The 26,450-nt window shown below is 38.1% G+C and overlaps 3 protein-coding genes and 1 long non-coding RNA gene across 7 annotated transcripts; 2 read left to right on the top strand and 2 right to left on the bottom strand.

Annotated features, from left to right (window-relative positions):
- Positions 1-269: 269 nt before the first annotated feature.
- On the bottom strand, positions 270-8,581 carry cdc42l (cell division cycle 42, like). Its single transcript, XM_042489422.2, has 6 exons — positions 8,451-8,581; positions 4,874-4,978; positions 3,963-4,035; positions 3,749-3,858; positions 2,685-2,882; positions 270-1,304 (listed from the first exon to the last, which is right to left on the bottom strand). Exons 2-6 carry the CDS (start codon positions 4,976-4,978, stop codon positions 1,215-1,217), a joined length of 576 nt encoding a protein of 191 aa, XP_042345356.1. The 5' UTR covers positions 8,451-8,581; the 3' UTR covers positions 270-1,214.
- A 1,126-nt stretch (positions 8,582-9,707) lies between these two features.
- mlf2 (myeloid leukemia factor 2) lies at positions 9,708-15,682 on the top strand. Its single transcript, XM_042489413.2, has 8 exons — positions 9,708-10,047; positions 11,074-11,185; positions 11,294-11,329; positions 12,115-12,168; positions 12,282-12,410; positions 12,709-12,868; positions 13,785-13,999; positions 15,192-15,682. Exons 1-7 carry the CDS (start codon positions 10,004-10,006, stop codon positions 13,994-13,996), a joined length of 747 nt encoding a protein of 248 aa, XP_042345347.1. The 5' UTR covers positions 9,708-10,003; the 3' UTR covers positions 13,997-13,999; positions 15,192-15,682.
- A 1,033-nt stretch (positions 15,683-16,715) lies between these two features.
- LOC121945271 (gamma-enolase-like) lies at positions 16,716-24,023 on the top strand. Of its 3 annotated transcripts, none has more exons than XM_042489376.2 (13): positions 16,716-16,786; positions 17,449-17,534; positions 17,733-17,828; positions 17,972-18,030; positions 19,019-19,088; positions 19,186-19,319; positions 19,394-19,616; positions 19,693-19,890; positions 21,317-21,393; positions 21,673-21,797; positions 22,497-22,605; positions 23,668-23,726; positions 23,886-24,023. In XM_042489376.2, exons 2-13 carry the CDS (start codon positions 17,450-17,452, stop codon positions 23,953-23,955), a joined length of 1,305 nt encoding a protein of 434 aa, XP_042345310.1. In that variant the 5' UTR covers positions 16,716-16,786; position 17,449; the 3' UTR covers positions 23,956-24,023. The 3 variants fall into 3 exon arrangements, with proteins under 3 accessions (XP_042345310.1, XP_042345309.1, XP_042345308.1); XM_042489375.2 differs by lacking the exon at positions 16,716-16,786 and adding an exon at positions 16,865-17,017; XM_042489374.2 differs by lacking the exon at positions 16,716-16,786 and adding an exon at positions 16,867-17,021.
- Positions 19,793-25,872, bottom strand: LOC148188278 (uncharacterized). 2 transcript variants are annotated; one of them, XR_015777932.1, is made up of 3 exons: positions 25,594-25,872; positions 21,298-21,413; positions 19,793-19,928 (listed from the first exon to the last, which is right to left on the bottom strand). It is a non-coding gene; the product is annotated as an uncharacterized LOC148188278 (long non-coding RNA). The 2 variants fall into 2 exon arrangements; XR_015777931.1 differs by lacking the exon at positions 25,594-25,872 and adding an exon at positions 23,848-23,985.
- Between the last annotated feature and the right edge of the window lie 578 nt (positions 25,873-26,450).

The raw sequence follows: 26,450 nt of genomic DNA, 5'->3' as shown, positions 1-26,450 counted from the left end.
TGTCAAAGTAGGCAGCGCTAATCAAATATGAATTTTCAGACTATCTGTCTCATGCGTTTTTCAAAATATTTAGTTTCAATGTGACAAAAATGTGTTTTTTAAAAAGTGACCAGCCGTGGTTTTAAAACATAAATTCAACTTCAAGGATCCCAACAATGTGCTTCAGTGAAAAACACTGAATTTAAACACACTGTGGTCATCTAGAGCCACTTCTCATATAAATTGTTCTGAGTGCACCATTCTCCCTCAAGCAAACAATACAATAGCTATTTTCCTTATCATTAAACCATTTTATTAAAAATATCCTGTGATTACAAACACCCAGAAATTTACTAGCAAAAGGTTATCATCTTAATCTCTATCAAGATCAAGATCTATTCAAAATATTACAACTTAATTTGTTATATTATCAATTGCTCAAAGTTGGTAGTCTAGCAACAAAAAAAATCTCGATAAAATAAAATCTCAAGTTTCAAAATGAATAACTGCTAAAAATGAAAATAAGATTTAAAAAAAAAAAAGTCCCAAAACAGAGTCACAGAATTAAAACAATATACATAAAATAACGAAAGAAATTGGTGAAAATGCACTTGTCGTCCCCAGAAGTCTCTGAGAATAGGCGTAAAATAACAGTAATAGACATCTATCTTTGTTTGGAGTGAAAATAAATCTCTTGTGCTTTCATTATTTAATCCAAAAGGGTCGGGAAAGAAAGCAAATAGAGTACCACTTAACATTAAGTCGCCCCTTTAAATGTACTAACGAAAGTTCATTAAAAAACCTTAATGTTAAGAGTGTTACCCCATTTATAATTCCCGACACAGGGTTTAAAGCCCCAAAAGGCCACAATAAGTAAAACACAGAGGAGGTCAAAGGCAATTATATAGAAGAATCTTTCTTTTAAAAAATGGAGCAACAGTGACAGGCAGGGGGGCCCGCCCCACCTGAATAAATGAACACTGCGATTTCTAAAGCTTTCAGAGATAGGTGACACTTACTGCATGCTGAAGTTTTTGCTCCCTCAGCCTCATTCAAAGTTTATTTTGAAGGCACAATCAGTGTACACGCGTTTTAGAATAAGTCTCAATGGCGTTGTACCTCCTTTCCTCTTTTGTTTTGTCCTTTTTTTCATAATAGCCATTGATCTTTCTGATGTTTTAATTCACCTCACCTACATTTCTCACACCGTTACATCTCTCGCTGTCGTTGTTCGTCTATAGTAGGACACACTTTCTCTTGGTTTTGGTCTCTGGAGGTTCCAGGGCAGCTAGGATGGCCTCGTCAAACACGTTCTTCAGCCCTCGCTGGTTGTTGTGAGCAGAAAACAATACAGATGGCGAAAAATCAGAATACTGTTATTTATCATGCTTTCATTTTGAAGGGTAGTCCACACCAAGAACAATGACCATAAATACAACAAAAAATGTATAGTTTTAAAAATCCCGACTGCCGACTCGGCTTGACTCGTTTAGAGCCTCTCTCTCTCTCTCAGGTTAGGCATTTTTATTTTTATTTATTGTACTATTTTAAGGGCTGAGAGAGGGAGAAGTCCTGTAATTTTACTGTATGCGACAAATAAACTTGAACTTAAACTATACAGACAACGATAATGGTGAAAGATATTGCTGGAATCACTTTCATAGCGATTTGATTAACAGAAACACTGGCTCTTATAACACAGAGGTCGCTCTATAGTTCTGCTACTAAGTCCCCACTTCACACCACCCTCCCATTTTCACACAAAACCAAACTTCGGCATCTTGTAGCTCCAGTGTGTGATTTTTTAGACACCATACTGGTATCTCAGACATAGAACAGAAGTGACGGGCATGACGTTCAACACAACAGCGTCGGCCTTTAGTGCGACATGCAACATACGCATAAGCAGCTCTTTGCAAACAATAAAAATGGCAACAACAATCATATACCTTTCCTGTTACATGGCGGCTAATCTCATCCTCTGAGGGGTTCTTGAAGCTGATTGTTTTCTCAATTATTTTGTACATTTACAGCCACTATTCTTCTTCCTTGAGTTAGCCACTTACTGCTGGTAGCTGCTTTTTAAATCTCCAGGTTACACGCAAAACACGACGTCAAAACTTCACATTTGCCCAACTTGCGCCACCCATGGTCACGTCTTTCCAGCTTTACGTTTTACACAGACCTCGTTTCAGGACTGTTATTACCTCCGTTCCCGGCGTGACATTCCCACCTTGAACAGGCAGTGTGAGAGCCAATCAAAATTCATCTGAATTTACAGGCTGTCACATCAAACATGAAACACTTTTCAGATGGTTTACTCTTATCACTCTGTCTGGGCTATTGTGGAAGGCAATGAAACTTATTAAACACTTAAACATCCTAATACTAGGCTTCAAATTACACATAAAGACACATCACTTTACTTGAGTCACAGTGCCGAACAGTCTGTGCTGCTGATCAGGTCGCTGAAGTTTGTTGTACTGATTACTGTTTCCCTGCACAACACGGTAATTCATCAATATTTATTTTCCTAAGCTACCGACACAGCTGGAGCATGAGGCATGCTTTTGGCAAAACTGTAAACACAACGTTATTGTTCATCAGTGCAGGTGGGTACATCATAATTTGGCTTTTGTTTAAGTTATTGTTCTTGGTGTGGATGGCCCCTAAAAGTGTGATAAAAATGTAAAAATTCCCCATACCTGTGTCAGAGCAGAGCACTCCACATATTTGACAGCCTTCAGCTCACGAGCCAGCTTCTCCCCGCTATCAGGATTTAGGGGGCGCTGTTTGTTCTTTGCCAGCTTCTCGATTGTGTTGCTGTCTTCCCGCAGATCCACCTGTGTGCCCACTAACAGGTAGGGTGTGCGTGGGCAGTGGTGAGTAATCTCAGGAACCCACTGGTGGATAAAAAAAAAATATATAAATATATATATATAAAAATAAAATCCTTATTTTCTTCCTTCACCGTCATGTCTACGACTGTGTACCAGAATCCTTTTTTCGCACCCAGATTTGAATGTTGTGTTAACAAACAGTAAGCCATTAATTTTGCATAGTATGCCTTTAAAGTAACATTTTGCCAATTTCAGATTATTCATGTAAAGGACATTCTTTTACAGTTATTTGTATTAAGACAACATTTATTATATGAGAACTGTGGCTTGTTTGTTGAATTTAGTTTAAAATGAAAATAAAATGAAATTTAAAATAAAAATGATCTTTTTAGTATCAGTAACAACAGTAACAGAAAGTCTGCTCTTGTATCATGAAATTCTTGTTTTTGCCACTAAAAGTTTTTATTGAGAGTAATTAAGAAAAGAAACTGTCAATGAGATGTTGCAGACTCATTGGGATGAGGACAACTTATTACCAGTGCAAAAACATTTCCTCTATTCTGTAAAATTCAACAAAATCTTTAGACCATGTCACATCTGTAGAGCTGAAAAATCTCAGTCTGCAAGTATTTTATTGACGTTTTAATATTTAAATAATCTTCTGAGCAGAAATGCCAAACGTTCCCTTGTTGCAGCTTTTTAAATGTAACTATCTGCTACTTTCTTAAACTGATTACCTCTGGGTTTTGGATTATTGGTTAGAGAAAATAAGACATTTGATGACGTCACTTTATTTCACTTTAGTGATTAATCAACAACTAATCAACAATAAAAAATAATCCTAACTTCTAACACTTAAACGTGACACTTAACAAAAAAATTTAGCCATGTTTTTCATCGTCAGTGAAAAAAAAGTAGGAAAAACTGACCTTCTCTTTGACGTTTTCAAATGATGAGGGGGAGACGACAGAGAAACATACAAGGAACACGTCCGTCTGTGGATAGCTGAGAGGACGCAGCCTGTCATAATCCTCCTGACCTGTGAGCGGCAACCAGAAGGACAACAGGGAAGTTAGTTTTTTTTTTTTTTAAACATATTTTAGAATGACAGAAATAGAAGAAAAAAGAAGAAATTCATGTTACCTGCTGTGTCAAAGAGGCCGAGTGTATAGGGCTCTCCCCCAATCATCACTGTCACTGCATAATTGTCAAAAACCTTTGAGCACACACACAAAATATACAAATAACTTAACAAAGACAATATGCAGGGTGTTTGATTGCACTGTATTTCTGCTGTGAAGAATTATTAACCCCATTTTAATTTTACACACAGTCAAATCGTTCTGTGCACAAAATGCGCTTATTAAAGTCAAGCTTTAAAAAATATTATAAATTAATATTACTTTCTACTTTCATTGAGTTATTTTCTTTTTAACCAAAATCAGCTCTAATAATAAATATCAAATATTCATTCATTTTCAGAATTTTGTCATGAAGCTTTTATGTTTAGTTTTTTGTTTTGTAACCCCACAAAAAATGAATTATTTCCAATATACTACATGCAAAGTACTTATTATCACAGCCTGGGGTATTTTAATGATTCCCTGCAACAATGATTATGACAGTGCAGGCGGTGGAAATAGCATGTATTTTCTCTATATGCCAAATATGGTTTTAAAAAATGACAGGTGGAAAATTGAAAAAAATAGATTCCATAATGACACCCAGAAATAATCCAATGCATGTTTTATGATTTGATGGCTGTTGGGTCAAAAATAGCAATTTGAATGAGTTTCAATGGCGCATTTTTTTTGCACTTAACAGTATGACTGTAACAACTTTGTTTACACTGTGTATTTTTGACTTATTGTAGGAGCTGAGGAGGAAATTCCAAGATCAAACACAAATACACAATCTTGGCAAAATTATCAAAAACTGAAGCACGAAAAGCGTGTAAAACAGTCCCTAACGGTTAACAGGAAGGAGAGGTTGGTGAGTATACGACATACAGTGCGTTTCAAAACAACTCAACCTTTATTATTAAATCTTCTTACCGTAGGCACATATTCGGAGGGGAACTTGTTGGTTGTGTAGGAGATCAGTAAGCAGGTCTTTCCTACTGCACCGTCCCCTACCACTACACATTTTATAGTTTGCATCTACAGGGATAAAAAGAAAACAGGAAACATCACAAGCGTGTCGGCAGATACAGTAGAGAAGCTTACATCAGACAGTTAGAGACAGAGTACAGCAGACGCTGAGGGAGGAAGTAACCACACATTTACATCAACAGGCCAGGAAATGTTATGAGCGACACACTGGCTGAAAGCTACTATAAATCTAATTTTCGGAACCATTTTGTATGGGACGGTGATGGTAAGTTCATTTATTAAAGTATTATCCATAAATATGATTTTGAGGTACTTGTACTTATCTTGAGTATTGATTTTTTTAGTTACTTTATACTACTTAGACTACTACATGAGGGAAATATACTTTTTCATACATATTGACAGATACAGTTGTAGTCGGTTATAATTAGGCAGTTCTGCCACCTAATGGGTACTTTTACTCCGTTAGAAAGATCCAGAAGCTAGAGCAGATTGAGATTTTACAAATAAAATATTATAACTTTATAAAGTATGATGCATTAGTACAATCAGCACATTAAACTGCACCAGAGTATTTGAAATATCTAGATTTAGCCCAGCCGAGACCAGCTAAATTGCTCCTCATGTGAGTATGCACCAGCATTATTAATACATAGCATCAGACTCATATAGGCAATTTTTCCATTGAGTACTTTCACTTTTGATACTGTAACCCTTTGAGCCCTGAGCAAATTGGTTTGATTTCTTGTAAAAGACAACTAAACAAAACATGGCCTAAATATGATCAAGAAATCAGTAAAAAGTTACAAGAAAATTACCTGAAAAAAAGCTCCAAAAAAGAGAGTTAAAAACAAATGAGAACATTTTTTAAAAATGCTTAAAATTCAAAAATATATATATGTATAAATGATTTTCTGTTGCACAATTTTAAATATATAATTATAATAATTTTGAATATAGTGTTCTAATTTGTTCCTCATTTGTTTTTTGTTTTTTTTAAACGTAACTACTTTTCAGGTAATTTTGGTGTAACCTTTCACTAACTTCTTGCAACTTGTGTGCAATTTGTGGGATATTTTTCTTGTCAGTTGCTTGCTGCCTTTTTTTTTTTTTTTTTTTTTTTACCATGTTTTTAGCGGTTAAACGGCTTGTAAAAGGTGTCTGAACACAGCACATGAAAACTAATGTTGATCCAGGTTTCAAAGGGTTAAATATGTTTTGCCAATAATATTAACAAACTGCACAACATTAAAATAATTCTTACATGTTAAAATATTGTATTTTTTTTTATCCACTGCATTTACTTGATATCTAAAGTTCCAGTATAAGATTTTACCTCCATAACACATCGTGCAGTCTACTACAACAGTCCTGCAATAAAATTTACCTTTAATACAAGTTATAATGTTCCGTTTCTTATACAGTTTAGAGAAGTGTTGATTCAACTTCATGGTTATTTTGGAGCATGTAGTTAGTGGTGCTGTTGTATTGCCTTTTAATGAGGTGTTTCTGCTAGTCTGTCCTCACTGATATAAATGAGGAGGACGACGTAAGTGAAACATCTGTCAGTTCAGGCCTTACAGTGTTTTACAAAAACTGCAGTCTTCATACAGTGTGACCTGCAGTTCTACGACTGTAAAAATGCTTTTTCACACGCAGGTGTGCTGACAAGAACAACCACTTACGCCATCATAATTAAAAAAGTGACACTTTATAATAAGGGTACAAGTCAAATACTAACGTAATGTATGATGGTAATTTAATGCATGAATTAAGACATATAACAAATTCCTCATTGCTCATCATTAACAAAAGACTGAGTCACTATGACTTGATGTGATTAGTTCACACAAAATTACCTGGATTACACTTATACTAAAGTTTATTTCAGCACCATGCATTTGTTCAACATCTCTCAAAGCAGAAGAGTTCATGTTCTCATTGAAATATGAAGGTTTTTTGGGGGTATTTTTGCCACATTTCCTACCTGGTGGGTGGAATATAAGTTAATATATTGCATTGATTCATACTTTGAATTACCATGAGGCCTGCATTAGTTAACCATTACTTAGGAATTTGATTTATAACCTTATTCTAAGTTTTTAACTGCCACCATTAAAATGCACAGAGCTGTAAGAAATTTCATCTGTAGCAGGCTTGTAGTTTCACTGATTATGTTCTAGGCCATTTTCAGTTAAATCAAGAAATCAAGAATAGGGTTAAATAGGGTTAAAATATAAAGTGCACAAGTGCGATATCTCAATTAGCCAACCATATTAACCCTTTGAAACCTGGCTATACATCACTTTTCTTGTGCTGCATTCAGACACCTTTCAAAAGTATTTAAACCTTTGAACTCTGGGCAAATTGGTTTGCTTTCTTTCAAAACATGGGGGAAAAGACAAAGGGCAACTTGGCAGTAGATTTAGAACATTAAAAAAATTAAATAAAATGTTAAAAAGTGTCCAAAGAACTATATATTTCATAATTATCATAATTATATCTATTAAAAATATTTTATAAAATTATTATTAGAATTGTTTTTCAGGTAATCTCCAAGCTTACTATTATATTATCAATATTATTATTATTACTATTATCATTATTGTTGTTGTGTTGTCGTGTCTTTTCCTTTTTGTTAGTGTGTTTGGGTTTTTAGTGTGCTAATTTTGAGGTAACATTCATGTACTGTTTACTTTATTTTCTAATTTCTGAGTCATTTCGTGCTAAGTTGCTTGTTGCCTTTTTCCAATGTTTCTGAAAAAAATTACTCAGGTTTCAAAAAATGAATGCACTCTTGACTTTAGCACTTTCATTTGGTGATATGTTGGAGGGTAAGTTAGAAGAAATAATGTCAACAGAAGAAATGATTAATCTCCTGCCATCAGTCGTGCTATACGTGTTAGTACATGTATGTTCAAGAGCTTATTGATGACAGTGAATCACTTCCGCATAGGCTACATACCAAAAATGTGAAAAACGACGGCCTATTAGCTCAATGTGATTTAGGAGCGGATACTGCCCAACACTTCCGCTAAAAAAGCAACTCGTCGGATAAATTCAGAGGTGAAAACTATTAAAACTTTCAGCCATAACTTGAAATGTAGAAGCACTAACCACAACAAAAACAACTAGCAAAATCTGAGCCTGATTGTGACAATTAAACGATTGAATTGGCTCAGATTGATAAAGTTTAAATTAAAACGCTGCCAACTTTCAAAAAGCTGCCACAGTTCGCAAACTTAGTAAACTAGTGACAGAATAAAAAAATAAATAAACACAAGTAAATAATTGCACAATAATTGGTGATAACTGACAGCAACTTCAGATTGACGTTAGCCAAGACTAAATGAGGCTTGATGGCTCGGAAAGTTTAACACACCGGGAATAAATGAACAAATAAACAAGCTTTTTCTCTCTTGAGAAACTTAGTAATGTTAAGGGGATTCTCCTACATGTGTCCCAAAGTATAATTAACAGTCACTAGTTATTTTAGACAATTTTATTTAACTCTACTCACCGTTTTTCTTCGGACAGGTTAGGCGTTGGTTACATCCGGGTTTGAGGGTCGAATTACTTTGTGCGCAGGCGCAGAGCAGAGGAGCCACAGGCGCAGCTGAGGAATAGAAACAACACCGCCTCGTGGACAGAAGCGCGCACAGCAGTAATCAAAGAAAAATAAAATCGGCTCCTAAAGTTATATTATTATTGATTATTACATTATTGGGAAAAATTCAGGGAATATTTAATTTTGAAAATGTACAGGGTGCGGGCAACTATTAAAAGTTTTTGCATTTCAATCTGTTGTGAGAAAATTATGGAATAAGTTGAAGCAATGTTCAAACATGAACCAATCTAAAAAGATGTACAAGGATATGGCTTTTATGAGGTACATGGGCAAAGAAGAGAAATGACAGTCACCAGGAGTTTACATGGATTATTATTTATTTTTTACTATTTTGTATTTTTTCCTTTTTCTATCTTTTGTTCTCTCAACAAAAATGTAAATATGTTTACATGTTGCTATACATGATCTGTATAGTTTATACAAAATATTACATATAACAACAATGTAGACATGTTTACATATAGTTATATGTGGCCTGTATAGTTTATAGTTTATACACCCTATAGTTATATATAGTTTAAGCAAATTCAGTGTATTTGAACATAGAGGCAGGTCAATTATTCTTCAATAACTCATGGAGAAGGGATGGCATTTCATAAGTTTGCACCTCTTCCACTCCTTTTTGGACATGTCTGTATGATTATGTATGTTAACATGTTCATTCTTTCCTTTCCTTTTTTTTGTACATGTTCTAAATCAATTTTAATTCAATTAATTATAGAATAATTTCATAATTAGATATTTAAAAAAATATTTCACAGAATTATTGTATTGTTTTTCAGGTACTTTCCAAGCTCACTGTTATTATTATTATTATTATTATTATTATTATTATTATTATTATTATTATTATCACTTTTATCACTATTGTTAGTATTATCATCATTATTGTTGTTGTTGTTGCATTGTTGTCTTTTCCTTTTTGTTTGTTTGGTTTTTTTTGGGGGGGGGGTTGTGTGCTAATTTCGAGGTAACATTCTTATACATATATCTATATATATAATGATAATATGTTGTTATATCTCGTTTAAAAACATTTCAAATCAGATTTAAGAAATATTCTAATCCATGCCATTATCTTGAAAAATTGCTATGAAATCCCCCAAAGAAATACTTTATTTTGAAAGACAGAGAGGCCGGACGTGACGGTTGTTAGCTCCGATGCTAACTTGATGGTTGTGTTGCTTCTCTTTGTCACAGGACTGACTTCCGTTTTCATGTTTGGTCCAGGTTTCTGGAATTTACTATCTGCTGAGACTCTGAGCCATCTCTCGCCCTAACAAACAGCAGGTGCGACCTCGTGTTTTGGGGACGGAGCTGATAAAAGCTCCGCGATTTCAGCCTGAGCAGAGTTTGAGCCCGTCACTCCATTTCATCCTTGAAAAACACGACTGTTTACCTAAGCTAGCTGGCTAGCATCAGCCAGCTGAGTGAAATCACCTAGCATGTTTCGGTTCTTGAATGACGTTGAAGACGACCCCTACATGATGTAAGTACTGACACCGATCACATTTTGTTTAGACGCTGGGATACTGAGTGTTTTACAGGAGGTGTAAATGTGAATACTGGCACGCTAAGCGACAGTTTTTCAGTGCACTTTCAGCAGGTAACGTTACTCCAGCCAGCTGTGGGGGCCTACAGTGGTCCACCATGTTGGATAGACAATAACAAAAAAAGCTGTCAAACCTCAGCAGCTCCTGGTTTAACAATCAGTAACAAAAAAATGCCCATTTATCACTCTCACATTTCGCAGTTTCTCAAAAAATCTCGAGATTAAGCTAATTGATTGCACTTGGTAATTGAATTAATAGTTAAGATGCACACATCTACAACACATTTCCACAATTTATTTTACTGTCGTGCGATATGATAACTCTTTATATTGCTGCCTTAGCTGCAATATTTGGTGCAAAATTTCAACTCTGTGCAGTTAATCAAATGTGCAATATATCCTTCCCACTTTTGAATGTGGGCAACATTTAACATGTGACACATAATGTATTTATTGTATGTATTCTTACTATATTGTGACTTATCTCTGTTGCTCATGGTAGCATTGCGTACTTATATTTTTATATTTTGAGCTTGCATACTAGTTCTATACGCTATCGTAGCATAAGGCACAGTTTTATATTGTACACACCTTTTATAATTTACACACTCAGCACATTGTATTTTCAGTATTTACATATCAGTGCTAATTGTCAAATTACTGTATTTCTTTACATTTATTTGTTTCCACACATACTCAACATATTATAAATACTTAATTAAAACAAAAATATCAATCAATTAAAAAAAATTAAAATGCCTGTCATAAGATTTTTTTGTTTGTGACTACCTATTCCATTTTCAAAATCACTGCCGACAAATTTGATGAAGTTTTGATACCCCTGTGATTTTCAGCTCGTACTCTCATACTGTATAAGAATCTAGTCGCCCAGTGACGCATCGTCAATCCACAAAGACTAATTCGAAATGAAAATGTCTGAGTGTAATCTGTGATTTCTTCCAGGGATCCATTTGCAGCTCACAGGCAGCAGATGAGGCTTATGTTTGGACCGTTTGGCATGGATCCCTTTGCTCTCACCCCCCAGATACAACCACCCCGTCCACCGCGCAGACAGGTAACTGTCCGCCATGTTTACAGACTCTCCTCGTGTTTAATACTGACATTAGTTTATCTTTTATGTTTTTTCTAAGCTTTTGAATTTAAGGTGTACATTTTCTTCCAGGCTGGTCCGCTGACTCCCTTTGGCATGATGGGAATGGTGAGTCGCTGCCTCTGTGACCTCCTCAAGTAACTTCAAAAACAGAATAAGAATAATCATAAGAATGAATTTAATATTTCACATCACGTGCTATCTAGACACTTGACAGTGTCATCAAAAAGTGGCTTCAAGTGAAAGTAAAGTATAGTATGTATTCTGGTTTATGATTAAATGACCTGTGTTAACAATTTTAACGTTTTTTTTAATGTCAATATAAAGTTTCAGAATAGTTTGGGTTAATGTTGATACACTATAATGGCCAAAACTATATGGACGGTAAATTGCAAAATGAGGAGTGCACAATATGTATTTGATTCTGTCCTCGTCTTGTTTCACTTTATTAAAGAATCACTTTCGATCACAGGACAAAACACCAATCAGTCTGGCTTTGGTGCAGTTAATATTCGTAACTCACCAAAGTGAGTGATGAGATTGAAGACAGATAAACGCTGACATGAACTGTTTTTGTGTAAACTGTTTTTAATATCTGTACTTTTGTCTCAATAACTGCTTGTCTGTTTTTCATGCTGTTGTTGCTTGGATTTGGTTAGCTGAAGACTATTTTCCGCTCCATTCTTCCCTTTTTCCATTAAAAATATGATTACACAAATAGTTTCTTTGCCACAACAGATTGTGCTTCGTGTATCTTATTGCTCTGAAGATAAGGCTGTGGGGCTCTGATGGCACTGAAATGACAATAAAAGCTGTCGTTTTAGAGCCCTGCTTCTCTGTTTGATGTTTCATCAGTGAGAATGTAAAATATCTCCTTTAATTTATTTTTGCAGGGCGGAGGGTTCATGGATATGTTCGGCATGATGGGAGAAATGATGGGAAACATGGTGAGTTGTTTTGGCAACCAATTTCAAATAAACAGAGAGTAATAACCGTCAGGAAATAAGTCTGCATCTGACTTCATCTCACCTTCTATTTACTTTTTATCCTCTCCTTGTAGGAAAGAATGTCCGGTTCACCAAACTGTCAGACGTTTTCCTCTTCAACAGTGATCTCCTACTCCTCTACAGACTCAGGACCTCCTGAAGTTTATCAGCAGACCACTTCAACGAGAACAGGCCCTGGAGGGGTGAGAATAACCACTGAAATCCTCATAGTAGATGTAGCTAAATAAGTAGACCCGATTATTTTCCTCAGCCTCCAGAAGCAAGCCTGACCAGACATGTGGCCTTCATGCTGTGTTAGTCCAGGCGTGACTGTGGCGTTCTGGCCTCATTAACACATTAAATCACCAGTAATTGTAGTGACAATAAATAGATCATGTACAGTACAAACATTATAGCTGTCATGCAAACATTTCAGTCGGAGTTCATTCAGAGTTCAGAGCGTCAGGCTCATTTTAGTGAATTTGTCACTTTTCACCTCAGATCCGTGAGACGCGTCAGGCAGTGAGGGACAGTGAGAGCGGCCTCGAGCGTCTCGCCATCGGCCACCACATCGGGGATCGTGGACACATAATGGAGCGTTCACGAAATCGCCGCACTGGAGATCGCGAGGAACGACAAGACTTCATTAACCTGGATGAAAGTGAGAGAAAGATGAAGGCTGTTTATTATGAGGAATCTCTTGTTCTCCGCTTTAAGGGTTTTTTAAGGGGCACTAAAAGTGTTTGTTTTTTGCCACTGACAGCCCCGGATTATTAATCTAAGTGTCTGGTTACGTAATGGAATAGTACCTTCAGAGGTTGACCGTTTTGTTAAAAGGAGTAAGATCTTTTTCTTACCAGAAACAGCCCCAAAATAAAAATCCCCAAAACCACCAGACTCTAAATACATGGTCATTTAATTACTGAAAAACACACTTTATTCTAAATTGACAGAGACAAAATCAAACTCACAAAAGCCGTTTTTGTACGTCTTTCCACTGTTCCAACAATCAGCAACTCAGGTTTGGCTGAAATGAACCTTTGATTCACCCAAAAGGATGTGAAAATATACTGTTTCTACATGCTAAAATGAGTTTGTTAAATTTGCAGATATTTTGCAGATATGCAGTTTTTTTTGGGCTGTTTATGGTTATTAAAAAAGGCTTTAACTCTCTAATTAAAAGCTCTATCTCTGTAGGGATTTCTTCCGTAATGTCAGATGCTTAAAATAATAATTTGAGCCCGTCAGTGGCAAAAACAAACTTTTAGTGGACTTATATTGACGTACATGCCCTGATTGGTTACATACCAACCTGTTTCTTGGCTACTGTCTGCAGTGCTTTTACTCAAAACTGGACACATTTTAAAAATTGTTCCCATTAGTCACCTGGACACAAAAACAGTCCAAGATAAAACATTGGAAAGGTACCCTTTAGCTTTTAATATAACTAAAATCATAAATTGTCTGGCTTAAAAAAATGACAGTAATGTTGTGAGATTACCCAGAAGCTGATCACGCTGCAGAGATGTGAGGTATGTTACTTGTGTCCTTACTGACCTGCCTTCTGTTCCTGTTAGCTGATGCTGCAGCGTTCGATGAGGAGTGGAGGAGGGAGGCAGGAAGATACGCTACCCCAACTGCCCGGGCGATTGAGTACGGCCGAGATCGACGGGGAGGAGGCCAGCAGCTGGCCCTCACTGCCCCTCCCACCTCCACGACCCCACCAGGCCATCGGCACGAGTCCCCCAGACACCGTCAGCCCCAAAGCCGTCCACGTTACGACTGGTGAGAGGTAAGAGTGAGTATTTAGAGCTTTGACAGTCAAGGTGGGATCAGGTAGGTGTAGTGGATCATCTGGCTCTAAGATAAAGAAAATGTGGATGAGAGAAATAAGCTCATATAAATCAGGTGAATGAAAGGAAATAACCACATACACAAACAAATGAGATGTAAATATAAGAGATGATTTCGTATAAAGCAGATAGAAAACCAATAAAAGAGCAAACTCCTGTATTTAAAACCGATAAAAGCGCATAACATATGGAAGTGCATATAAAAAATACAAAAGTGATGATACTGAAACAAGCAGTTTGAATATGCATTGCAATCAAGTTTAAATAAAATTCCAAAAAATAGTAAAATAAAGAGAAAACATTGTTATTCATTTGTTTTATTTTCTAATATCGCTATCAATATATTAAACTCGAGTGTCAGGCTGTAGTTTTGAACATGCCGGGCTTAATTTTTTTCCTGAATCGAAGTACATGAAACAACATCGGGGCTTTCTCAGCACATCAGAGACATTAAGTTGTGCTGCGTCAGTGTAATTTTTTCTGCCTCCCTAAAACAAGTTAGAAAAACACCCTAAACACAGTTGATCACAAGGACATAAAAAAGCTGCAGAGGTGATGGAAGCAGACAACACTTTGTCCAGATACTAATCAATAAAGGTCAAAGCAAGTCAACTTTGTTTATGTAGTCCATTATCACAAATTTGCCTCAAGGGGCTTTACAATCTGCGCAGCATAAAACATCCTTTATCTGTAGACCCTCAGTTCGGAGATGGAAAAAAACTCCCCAACCTTCAAAAGGGAAAAATATGGAGGAAATCTCAGAAAGAGCAGCAGAGGAGCGATCCCTCCTCCAGGACAGAGCGACATAGAGTAGATGTGTGTGTACAGGATAGACCAACGTGAAATTACAGTATGCACAATCAGGATGACAAGATTAGAAATAGATTGTAAATATATGAAGAATATGGATCTAGGAGGACGCAAGCAGCTATCAAGTGTCATAAAACAGACTGAACTTGAGACAAAACTGTTAAAATTCTGTAATTCTGGTCCGCTGTATGCTGCATATTAGCAGTTTGAGGCTCTTACACACTGAGTGCACAATCTCAGGAAATCTCTGTTTATTCCGCCTTCTCCGTCTGTGATTAATCATCATAAACACTGCGGTCCTTTGCCACACTGTCCCTGCAGGTGTCACACTTGGGCGACCAAATGGAAGAAGTTGAGGAAAAGATTATCCCCGATGCTGTGAAAATCACGCTGAAGACGGACGTTGATGATCGTCACAACGACCCGTCGTAAATGTTTGATATGACTGGACTGTCTGTTCATGAGCAACATATATACACAACAAAACCCCACACGCTTGATAGTTACATTTACAGTTGTCCCTCTCCAGTGTTACACTCAACACACACACACACACACATACACACACATACACACACACTGCACCCTTGTGCAAACATGGGTATAACCACACTCACTTTATATATACTCATTCTCAAAACTTGACATGTTTTTGCCCACTGCACTAAAGTGCTACAGTGGCTGTACAATGGCTGTACGGGCCATTTTATGTTTGTGAAGACACTAGTGTGTCAGTGAATTGAATTGTATACTGTTAACTAATTAATCTAACTAAATAAAAGTTCATTAAACATTGTTAGATAATTACAAAATGTGTCTCGTGGTTGTGTTTAAAATAATGAATGACGGAGTGTGTTTTGAAACTGAATCATGCGTCTCATCAACGTATGGAGCTAAACTGCTGGTCTGCAGTGTGTTCAGATCTCTAATTCTGCTGCTGTGGTTCACTTTTAAACACATAAATCAGCTGCACATTTCTTTCCCACTGCATGTGCATGTATCCGTCTGCTCCCCCTGTGCCACCATGCCTGCAGGTCATGTGACATCCAGATGGAGCTCACAAGTGGAGCAGCCAATGAAAAACGTCCTGTTTTGACAAATCACTCCCATAGCGGGCTCCCTGCCTGCCTCCTTCTGCACAAGCTGTATCTTTAATTACATCCACGACTATTTTTAAATGCACGTCCTCCCTCCAGCGTGCGCTGCTCTCGTCACCTGTCTACCTGTCTTCCTGTCTCCTTTAATCCCCGTCATTAGAGCTCTAAAGTTCTCCAACAAGGCAGCTCGTTTTGGGTGGCTGTCTTTGCTTAGATGTATCCCTCTCTTGGTGTCTTTGTTCTGATATTTTCTGCCTGTCATGCACATCTGAAGTATACAGATGTTTGTTTCTGTTTTTTTTTTCCAGTTACTTTTCAGTGCAGTTATGACATTTCTTTGCAGCATTACAGCAGCGCCTGTGTTTGGCAGCAAGCACAGATTATATGTGCATGTAAGCAGTTTGCTGGGACAATATTTGCTATAACTATTGTGGTTTGTTAGCTAATGAGGAGATTTACACTCAGCAAGAAGTGCCAAGCAAAGACAGGAGTTGTAGAAAGAAAAGAGGATGATGTTAAATGCAAAATAAGTGTTAAGAGTGCAAATCACAACATATCTTTAGCTCATTTTCCTGCAGCTTCACTAAAACAAACATGTAACCTCTGCTATTCTACTCTCACTATCCACTCTTTTTTCTCTCCTCTCTGTTTCGTCGGATCCCCTCCCCTCTGCATCTTCCAATGACTCACACGATCCCCCTCCCCCCTGTGTGTCATACGTTTTCACCCCTTCTCCTCCCTCCTCTCCATCCCTCTGTCTCTCCCTCTCATTCGCCCACATCCGCTCACTTTCTCCACCAGGCTTCAAACACGCTGCAGGTAACGCTTAAAAAGATTGATCTATTTCTTCATTCCCTCCATCCCTCTAAACCTTCACCCTCCTCCTCCTCCTCCTCCTCCTCCTCCTCCTCCTCCACCACCACCACCTCCTCCTCCCCCTCATCTCCTGTTTTTTCATCGTCTCATCTCTCTATTGGTCCATCACTGACTGAAACAGCACAGAAATTGAACTGGCTTGTGGTCCGGAACAGGTTGACAGTAGATTCATAAGTAGGTATGCATTATTAGCTTTTGATTTATGTGTCCTTCTCTGTGTATATGTTGATGCGTGTGTGTGTGTGTGTGTGTGTGTGTGTGTGTGTGCGCGCCAGCAGCTTCCTAGGGAGCATCTTTTCCACAGCTTTCCATCTCCAAGGCTGCGTCACTATCATCATAATGTGAGGAAGAGGAAGAGAGTGTGAAGTCCTCGTAATGTGAAATTGAGGCTGATAATGAAATGTGTGTTTGCAGTTGCGATTTCCCATTTTCATCTCTCTTCGATTGCCTCACTCTCATCTCACAGTCAACCTTCTTTATTTTTTTAAGGCAAAATAAGATGGAATAATTGCATGTTTGCTCTATGAGCACTGTGTTGTAACATTCAGTACAAATGGTTAGTTAAAGCTATTATTTTTGTTTATTTTTTTGTTTTTTTTAAACAGGATGTCTATAGTGAATATTGTTGCCAGGGAGATCCTGGACTCCAGGGGAAACCCCACTGTGGAAGTTGATCTGCATACTGGCAAAGGTTAGAAATAATCAATTAAAAATGATTACTCATATACCGCTTTTGTACTGTCAGCTGTGTTTTTGTCTGATAATAAGTTGACTGTATCTAAACCTCAAAAAATCATCAAGATTGTATTTGCACAAGCTTATCTTTCCAAACCTCGCCCTTAACATGTACCTCTCTTTTCATCCACCAACCCTCTCTTATCCTTTCCAGGTTTGTTCAGGGCTGCTGTGCCCAGCGGTGCATCCACTGGTATCTATGAGGCTCTGGAGCTCCGAGACGGAGACAAGACTCGCTACAAGGGCAAAGGTGAACCCCTGTAATGAGACGTATCCTCTGTGCTTCTGTCTCTTGTCTTCTGCTTTTGAGCATTTTCTCATGTGGTTTTGTGACATAAATGTGACCTGACTGTATACGTTTTTACATATCTCTCCTCTCTCCTGCTGTCTAAGGTGTAACCAAAGCTGTTGGTCACATTAATGACACCCTCGGACCGGCCCTCATCAAGTCTGTGAGTACCATTTGATCAGTTTAAAACTACAGTTGGTGATTTTTATTGAGATAACTTTTTGTCATATTTGCTGACACTGTCACTATATACTAAGGGGCAATCTCCAGAGCTGAAAAGCAAAGCCAACGCTGAAGTGCCACAACCTGTAGTTCCTCAAATGGCCACTTGAGGCTGGCTACAAAACGAACCAATCCCCACAGAAACCCATGTTAAAATGCCCGACATTGTCGCTGTTGCCTGCGTGAATTATTTTGCAACATATACGTGTTATTTATTTATTTATTCTTGTTTGTTTTTTATGAGCGAACAGTTACAAGCAAACACAAATTAGTTGAAATGAACCATCTAAATTAAATACTCTTTTTTTTGCTTGGACAATTTAGTTATTCTCCTTACAGTTATGGTCCTGAAAAACATCCAGAGTCCGCCTTATCTGAGACAAGACCGAGCAAAAATGCAGTCAAGTCCGAGATCTTAAAAAACTGGTCATTTAACGAGGATCGATCTTGGGTACCACAACACTGGTGTACTGTTTAGCAGTAAAATGAGAAATTTGTGACCTGGCTGCCATGTTAAAGACAATCAATCCAAAAACCAAGCACCGCCCACCTGCCAGAGCAAACTTTGTCATTTTACAACTAAACAGTACACTAAAATATGCTCCTGGAAATTTTCGAGGTGAGAAATAGACAAAGCAGTAACAGGATATTGACTCATATTTGATCAACGCTGCCGAGTATAACAGTTTTACCACAGTTCATGAGCAGTGATTGATATTATTGACAGCTGGCTCCTTGGCTCTGATTGGTTATTTTTGTCCAGCTGCAGTAGATTGTAGCAAATGCCAACAGAAGCAGTAAGAAGAGAAACATGCTATTTTTACAGACTGTGCAATTTTTTGTCCAATTTACCAACTGTAGCTTTAAAGCAGAAATGGTTGAACAATATATTGAGGGATGAAGACTCTGACATTAAGTTTGTCTTTCAGGGGATCAGCGTGTTGGAGCAGGAGAAACTAGACAACAAGATGATAGAAATGGACGGCTCTGAAAACAAATGTAAGCCTCGTCCACATGTCATCTGCTGTGATGGCTTACATGTGTAGTAACATGTTCCCGCACCAGTGGCCACTGACTGCGTCTGTGTGTCTCACAGCTAAGTTTGGGGCCAATGCTATTCTGGGAGTATCACTGGCCATATGCAAAGCTGGCGCAGCAGAGAAAGGTGTCCCATTGTACCGCCACATTGCTGATCTGGCTGGAAACAGCGAGTTGGTCCTTCCAGTTCCTGTGAGTACATTTTTTCATCGTTCTTCTGAACACAAAAGCCCAAATCTCATCTCCCCTGTCCGCCCTTCACCCAGGCTTTTAATGTGATCAATGGGGGCTCCCATGCTGGGAACAGACTGGCTATGCAGGAGTTCATGGTGCTTCCTGTAGGGGCAGAGTCTTTCCGTGATGCTCTGCGTGTGGGGGCGGAGCTCTACCAGACACTGAGAGGCGTCATCAAGGAGAAATATGGTCAGGATGCTACGAATGTGGGAGATGAGGGAGGGTTTGCCCCAAATATACAAGAGAACAGTGAAGGTAAGCATAAGCACGTGTAAAATATTCTTCACTTTATTTCCTGTGACGTCACATCTTTTCTGTTTCTCTCCGTCAGCTCTGGAGCTGATAAAGACGGCCATCGAGAAAGCGGGATTCACAGACAAAGTGGTGATTGGGATGGATGTTGCTGCATCAGAGTTTTTCAGTGAGGGCAAGTACGACCTGGACTTTAAGTCTCCGCCCAATGCTGCCCGCAACATCAGTGGGGAGGAGCTGGCCAGTATCTACCAGGGCTTCATTAACAACTACCCAGGTGTGTATTCTGATGCGTATGAGTGTCAGATTTAAGCCCTGAAAAGAGTCAAACATATGGCAGAAATAAATACATTTTGTCTTCTAGCTTATGTGGACAAACCCTATTCATCATGGACCTTTAAAGGTCCAGTGTGTAGGATTTAGGGGGATACATTGGCAGAAATGGAATATATTTTTTTCTTTTGTGTATAATCACCTGAAAATAAGAATCACTGTGTTTTTGTTACCGAAGTATGAGATGTTTATGTCTACATAGGGAACAGGTCCTCGTTCATGGAGATCACCACCATGTTCCTACAGTAGGCCAGAATGGACAAACCAAACACTGGCACAAGATAGGGCCACTTTGGTATTCATGTTTTTGCATTTTCATGTTTGTATTTTTGTGGGTTTTTTGCATTTTTATGATGGCTATCATAGATGGTCAGAAAAACACAATTTTTTTCAACATGAAACTGCTTAATTCTGTGGGGGTTTTTTTGTTTGTTTAAATCACTGGGTCCCTTTGTTTTGGAGAGGAATAAACCTCTGAGGATAATTCAGCGCCTGGTAAAAACCTCCAGAACATCTGGACCTTAAGTTATCAGAGAAAAAAGTGTGCACATACTGTATTAGCAGGTGCAGGGCTAGAGGCCCATCTGTGACAAGCCAAACAGCTTGAAGAAACACTAATTTTAAACATTAAACTGTTTTATTTAGTATTTCTACTGGTTTAAATCACTGGGTCAGTTTGTTTTAGAGAGGAAGAGACTTTTGCAGATACTTTGTCTCCTGGTAAAAACTTCCTGAACAATGAACACTGAAGAAATTCTAACTGGGAGACATTTCAGTTGGCTGCAATCTTCAGTCCTCGTTACTAAATGCCACTGACTTTGCCCTAAATCCTACACATTGGACCTTTGAAATAAAGGCAGTCTATAGATTAAACAGATCACAGAAAATCTAGGTACGAGTCTCATAGACGCACAGCATCAGTAATAATAGGCATTTGAACCTCTATCAGTAAAGGGACACACCAGCCTATTTTCAGATTTCTACAATTGCCATATTTCTTTCATCACCTTTTAGACAGAGCAACCGGTAGAACAAGAGAGCTTGGTGTCTCCGTGGCCTGGTCTCTCCTCCCGTCACTTGGGTCTGTTAAAGAGGTTTTAATTATGCGCTACAGTGCACATTGGCAAGCAGGGACCTACTCTGCTGTGGCTCTTTACCCTGTCAATGGTGTGCTTCCTGCTTGTGTGCGCAAGTGTGTGTGTGTGCATCTGTGTGCAATGTAAGTGCATTTGAAGACATTAGCCCCATTAGAACCTTTATTGGCTGTGTCACTGCTGCTCCGGTCCTATTGACTTGGAGGTGAGTAATGGAGAAAATGAGGGGCTCTCAAAGGTTGTAATATTAGACGTACCCATTTCTCTCCTCTTCAGTGGTGTCTATCGAAGATCCTTTTGACCAGGACGACTGGCCGGCTTGGTCCCAGTTCACAGCCTCAGTGGGCATCCAGGTACACTATATCCTTGTAATCTGGAAAAAAAATAATAAACGTCTTTAAATGGGTACTCTGGCCATTGAGTACTGCACTTTCAACCATGACAATGGTTAAAAATGCGGGATTCTGCCATGTCAATTATGAAACTCAGTGGAGTGTTTTATTGACTCCTTTCCATGGCTTTATAATGCAGAGAGCAACAACAAACTTCCTTGGTTGAGTAAACCTGAAATTATTACTGTGAGCAACAAAATGCACTTCTCGGTCTGTGACTCTGTTGCAAAAATTTTGCAGGTGGTGGGAGACGATCTGACCGTCACTAACCCGCGCAGGATACAAAGAGCCGTGGAAGACAAGGCCTGCAACTGTCTGCTGCTGAAAGTCAATCAGATTGGCTCTGTTACAGAGGCCATCAAGGCGTGAGTTTTTGTATACTTCATGCATAGACATTTTGACACTTGTTCATTACTTAAAGGGACAGTTCATCCCAAAAATCAAAAATACATATTTTCCTTTTCCTAGATTGTTTTAGTGTGAGTTGCCAAATGTTGGAGATATTGGCCATAAAAATGTCTGCCTTCTTCCCAATATAATGGAACTAGTTGGCACTCAAAAGCACAGAAGGAAGCGTGCATCTACTCATGAACGAGGGGCTCGAGCTCTTGACAGTACGTGTTGGCATTAATGGTGTCTTCCTCAGCTGAGCTGTAATGTTAGCTGTAGCTCAGTGGTGCTAGGTGAGCTAGCAGGGGATGCATGCTTCTTTCTGTGCAGTGATATGGTTGTGCAGTATCCTCCAAAGAAAATAGTCCCTGCATAAAACTGCTCAAAACAAGGTATTTGGATTATTGTGAGTAACCGGGTCATGATATCTGGAGAGAGACATTGCTGTTAAATTTTTCAAATGTATTTTCTGCCACTTTGAGCAGCATAATCCGAGTGCCATCTAGCTCTGTTATATTGGAAGGAAGGCAGAAATCTCTACAGCTGATATCTTCAACACCCGGCAAGTCACACCAAAACAATCTAGATTGATAAATAGCACTGCAGGTAAGAGGAAGAATATGTATTTTTGATTTTGAGGTGAACTGTCCCTTCAAACTGCCCCTGTCTCTCAGCTGTAAACTGGCCCAGGAGAACGGCTGGGGTGTGATGGTGAGCCACCGCTCAGGAGAAACAGAGGACACCTTTATAGCCGACCTGGTGGTTGGTCTCTGCACTGGACAGGTAAAACACACACACACACTCAACACATTGGGAAGTGCTGTCTCTTCTCTGTTTCCCAATTTAGTCTCTAATAGAATTCTTCATTTGCGTCATTGCATTATATTAGTTGTCACTTTGTCACGGTACATTAATGAGGCAATACCAAACACTGTGGTGACATTTCACTGCAGTCTGAGGAAGAATAATACTTTTTGCAGCAGTAGCTCAAGTATGAAATAATGTAATAAACAAATGTGAAGGGTAAGGATTGCAATTTTAATCAATATAAGCTACTACACATTACTAAATTACTGTTTTTCTGAAAGTTGTGATATAGTAATTAGATCAGTCTGTCCACAGAACAGAATCAGATCTTAAGAAAAACATAAACATTTGTTGATCACAGTTATAAAATGCTAATATTACAGAGGCTTCCTTCCCCCGTGAAATATGATAATATTGAAGTAGTTTCCAGTTTTTTTTATTATCATTATTTTACATCTGTTCCTGTGGATACTTAAAAGTCTTAAAAGTCATTAAATTCATTGATCTTAAAATGAGGCCTTAGTTGACATTATAATGTCTTTAATCGGTCTTTCAAAAGTCTTAAAAATGCTTAGAAATTTCAGGTTGGATTGTTATAAATCCTTTTTCTGACATTGCATTGCAAAAGCACAACTTAAGGGGTGATGTTAAAAAAATAATTAACTGAATGCCTCTTGCATTAACATCACCAAACAGCCATGTTTTATGTTACAATATATTTTGAAAAATAGAATGAAATTCCCCCTATGACCTCAAGTATTTGATGCCGATACATGTTTTTTTTCCTTCAGTATTGGCTACTAAAAAATTGGTCTTAAATTTTAACTCAAGTAGCATTGAAGGAGTCTTTAAAAGTCTTAAATCCTGCTTTCCTTAAGTTGAAGGAAGCCAATTACAGGTGTGATTTGTCCTGAAAAAAAAACAATCGACAGATCAGTTGATTGTGAAAATAAGTGTTGCTTGCTGTTCAAATAATAAGACTTGGTATAAATGCAGCTGCACCTCTCTGTGGTCCTTGTTGTTTGTGTCTCCCTTCAGATCAAGACTGGAGCTCCTTGTCGATCAGAGCGTTTGGCCAAATACAATCAGCTCATGAGGTGAGTGTTCACAGCTTGATTTGTGCTTGTAAAAGAAAAATCTTAAAAACCACTTATAGCTTTCATGGCACTTTTATATTTCTCTTCTTCTTTCCTGCTTTGTTTCATCACTTTCACTTACCTGCTCTGTTTTCTTCCTCACCTCCTCCTCTGCTTCAGGATTGAGGAAGAGTTGGGTGATCAGGCTCGCTTTGCCGGTCACAACTTTCGCAACCCCAGTGCCCTTTAAGTGCCATCAGCAGTGGTGCCCAAGAAATCTCGCATACATATAATCCATGTTATAGTTCCCCGACAGGCTCTTAATGAAATGACAACACCTGTTTCAGTAAAGCTCTAACCACATTAAAAGACTCATAGAGACTAATTAGTTTTCAAATAATGCACACATAATGCACTGTAGCTGCAGTATATTGACCAGAAGCTTCAGCGAGTGATTGACTTAATTGACTGCAGCTGGTTGCAGCAAATCCTGAACAAAGCCTGGAGGAAAAAAAAATGTGTTTCACCTCACAGCAGACGAGCACTTTCCCCTGATGCACTCGTTAGTTTCTTTCTCTTTCCTGATCCCTGTGACTGTCTCATTTTGACTCACTGCAGACGTGTTTTGATCTTTTGTGCCCTGTTGTTTCCTCTCCCTCCTCTTCCTCTTGTCATTTCTGATATGAACCCTCAGCAGCTTGCTTCAAAATTGTATTTGTCACTTTGTCTGTCAGTATGGTATAAGGTTGTGCTTAATAAAGAACTGGATACATGTTAACTCAAACCAAAGCTTTCTGTACCATTTAACTCTTCTCGTGCTTAGCAGGTAAATAATCACTAAATCAAATATGGCTGAAAAGCCAAAAACCACCACAGCACTGCTCTCTGGAGACTAAAAGCATTAAGCATGTTGCACTTCTGGCCACACTAAGTATTTATGTCACAGCAGGCGTTTGATTAAAAATAAATTTAGAAGGAATTCTATGGAAATCCAGCACAAATCCTGCAGGAACTAACTGGACTCCTCTGAATTTTCTGCAGGAATTCAAAAGGAACTTTTCTTGCAGGATCGCGCCTTAATGTACTAAAACAACAATTCACGGCCACATCTCAAACTTCTGCATCTGCAGGATGTCAAGCGCAAGAACATGCATCATCATCATCATTTTGGTTGTCCATTAAGATCACTAATTACTTAAGATACACCACAGGATCACACCTGAATCAATCAATTTTTTTTACTGGTGTAAAAAGATGCAGGTGTCATTAATATCGGCTGCGTGCCATTTAGGTGTACCAGGTCCAGGGTCTTTTCAAAAAGGTGTATCCACAGAGAACAGCACAGCAAATATTATTATTGTTATTATTCCTATTATTATGGTTACTTTTCTTGGTAACTCTTTATTTGGATAGTCCACTAACACCTAGTTAATGGAGTATTTGTAACATTTTTACAGCCTATTAGTTGAGATTCAAGCATTTTCCTTTATTGTAGAGATAATCATCTTATGTGAGCATATATGACAAACTTCGAACTTCTTACTCAACCAGTGCTGCATAATGCAGCATACGTTTAGTGAATAGTTCAAGTTTAACTTAATTATTTCAAGAATATGTTGGTCTGATAATGATGCAGCACATATATTCTAGAGATAATCTGTTAAACATCTACAGAATAAAGTAAAACAGTTCAGCTGTTGAATCTCAATCAATAAGCTGTTGAAATACAAATACTCTTTAAACTATCTAGGGTGGACTTTTGAAAAAATGTTACCCTTTTCTTATATAATATACAAAGTGTGAGGTGCCATTACAGTTGAAAATAATGTAGCCTAACATTAGCGGCTTTATCAGAGTAGGGGGGTGCTGGTGTCAGGTTTAGACTCACATGCACGACTGAGAGGCAGTTCAGGTTAAGAGGTAATCAAGGTGTCTTTTTTTCACAGCAAAAAAAGGTCTGGTACATGGGAGGGTCAGTCAATGAAGCAAACAAATCTGAAAAGGGCTAGGCTGAGACAGGGTAAAAAAAAACAATTTTTGAAAAATGGATGGACCACTCGCTATAAAGACAAAGATGAACTGGCACTTAGGGAGGGGAATTCAGTTTATATACACAAGGGGAGGAGAGTATAATAAGACACAAGTGTGGCAATTAGAAACAGGTGAAACACATCAGGGGCAGGGCAGGTAATCACACTGGAGAGAAACTTGACAGGATGTGAGGATCTGAAACAATAAGAGACAGAGATGATCAAAATAAAAATGACACAGGAAATTGACAAAATTAAGAAATAAGCAAAAACATGACCTGACAGAAGCATGACAGCTGTGGTGTGACTTTGTTTCATAAATAAATAAATAATCCTTCCTTAGGTTCCTTGAACCTCCCTGAGTGACGGGGAAAATACATGACCCTTCCTCCGTCATAAATACCATATTTCACAGTTTCTGTCTGTGATAAAAGCTTTGACTTTGTAGATTTTTAATGAAAACATGTCTCTAAAACCCTTTTGCGGGTTTGGGGTTTGGAGTCTATTTTAAATAATTACAAACTATGACCATTTAAAGTTTTATGTCCTTCCCCCTAAGCCAAATCAAAAAACATAACTTCTTCCCCAGAGCTTAAAAAAACTTAGGTGCCTCCCTCCCCTCTGCTCTCATAACTAACAAACAAACAAACATAAAATGTACCTCAGCAATACAATTTTTAAAAATGATTTATTATAAGACTGCACATCAAATTTC

This window comes from Plectropomus leopardus, chromosome 11 (genome assembly GCF_026936395.1).
Source record: "Plectropomus leopardus strain MGB_pleo_1.0 chromosome 11, ASM2693639v1, whole genome shotgun sequence".
Classification (NCBI taxonomy): domain Eukaryota; kingdom Metazoa; phylum Chordata; class Actinopteri; order Perciformes; family Serranidae; genus Plectropomus; species Plectropomus leopardus.
Note: the sequence above shows the minus strand (reverse complement) of the source record. Positions and strands in the feature narration are given on the sequence as shown.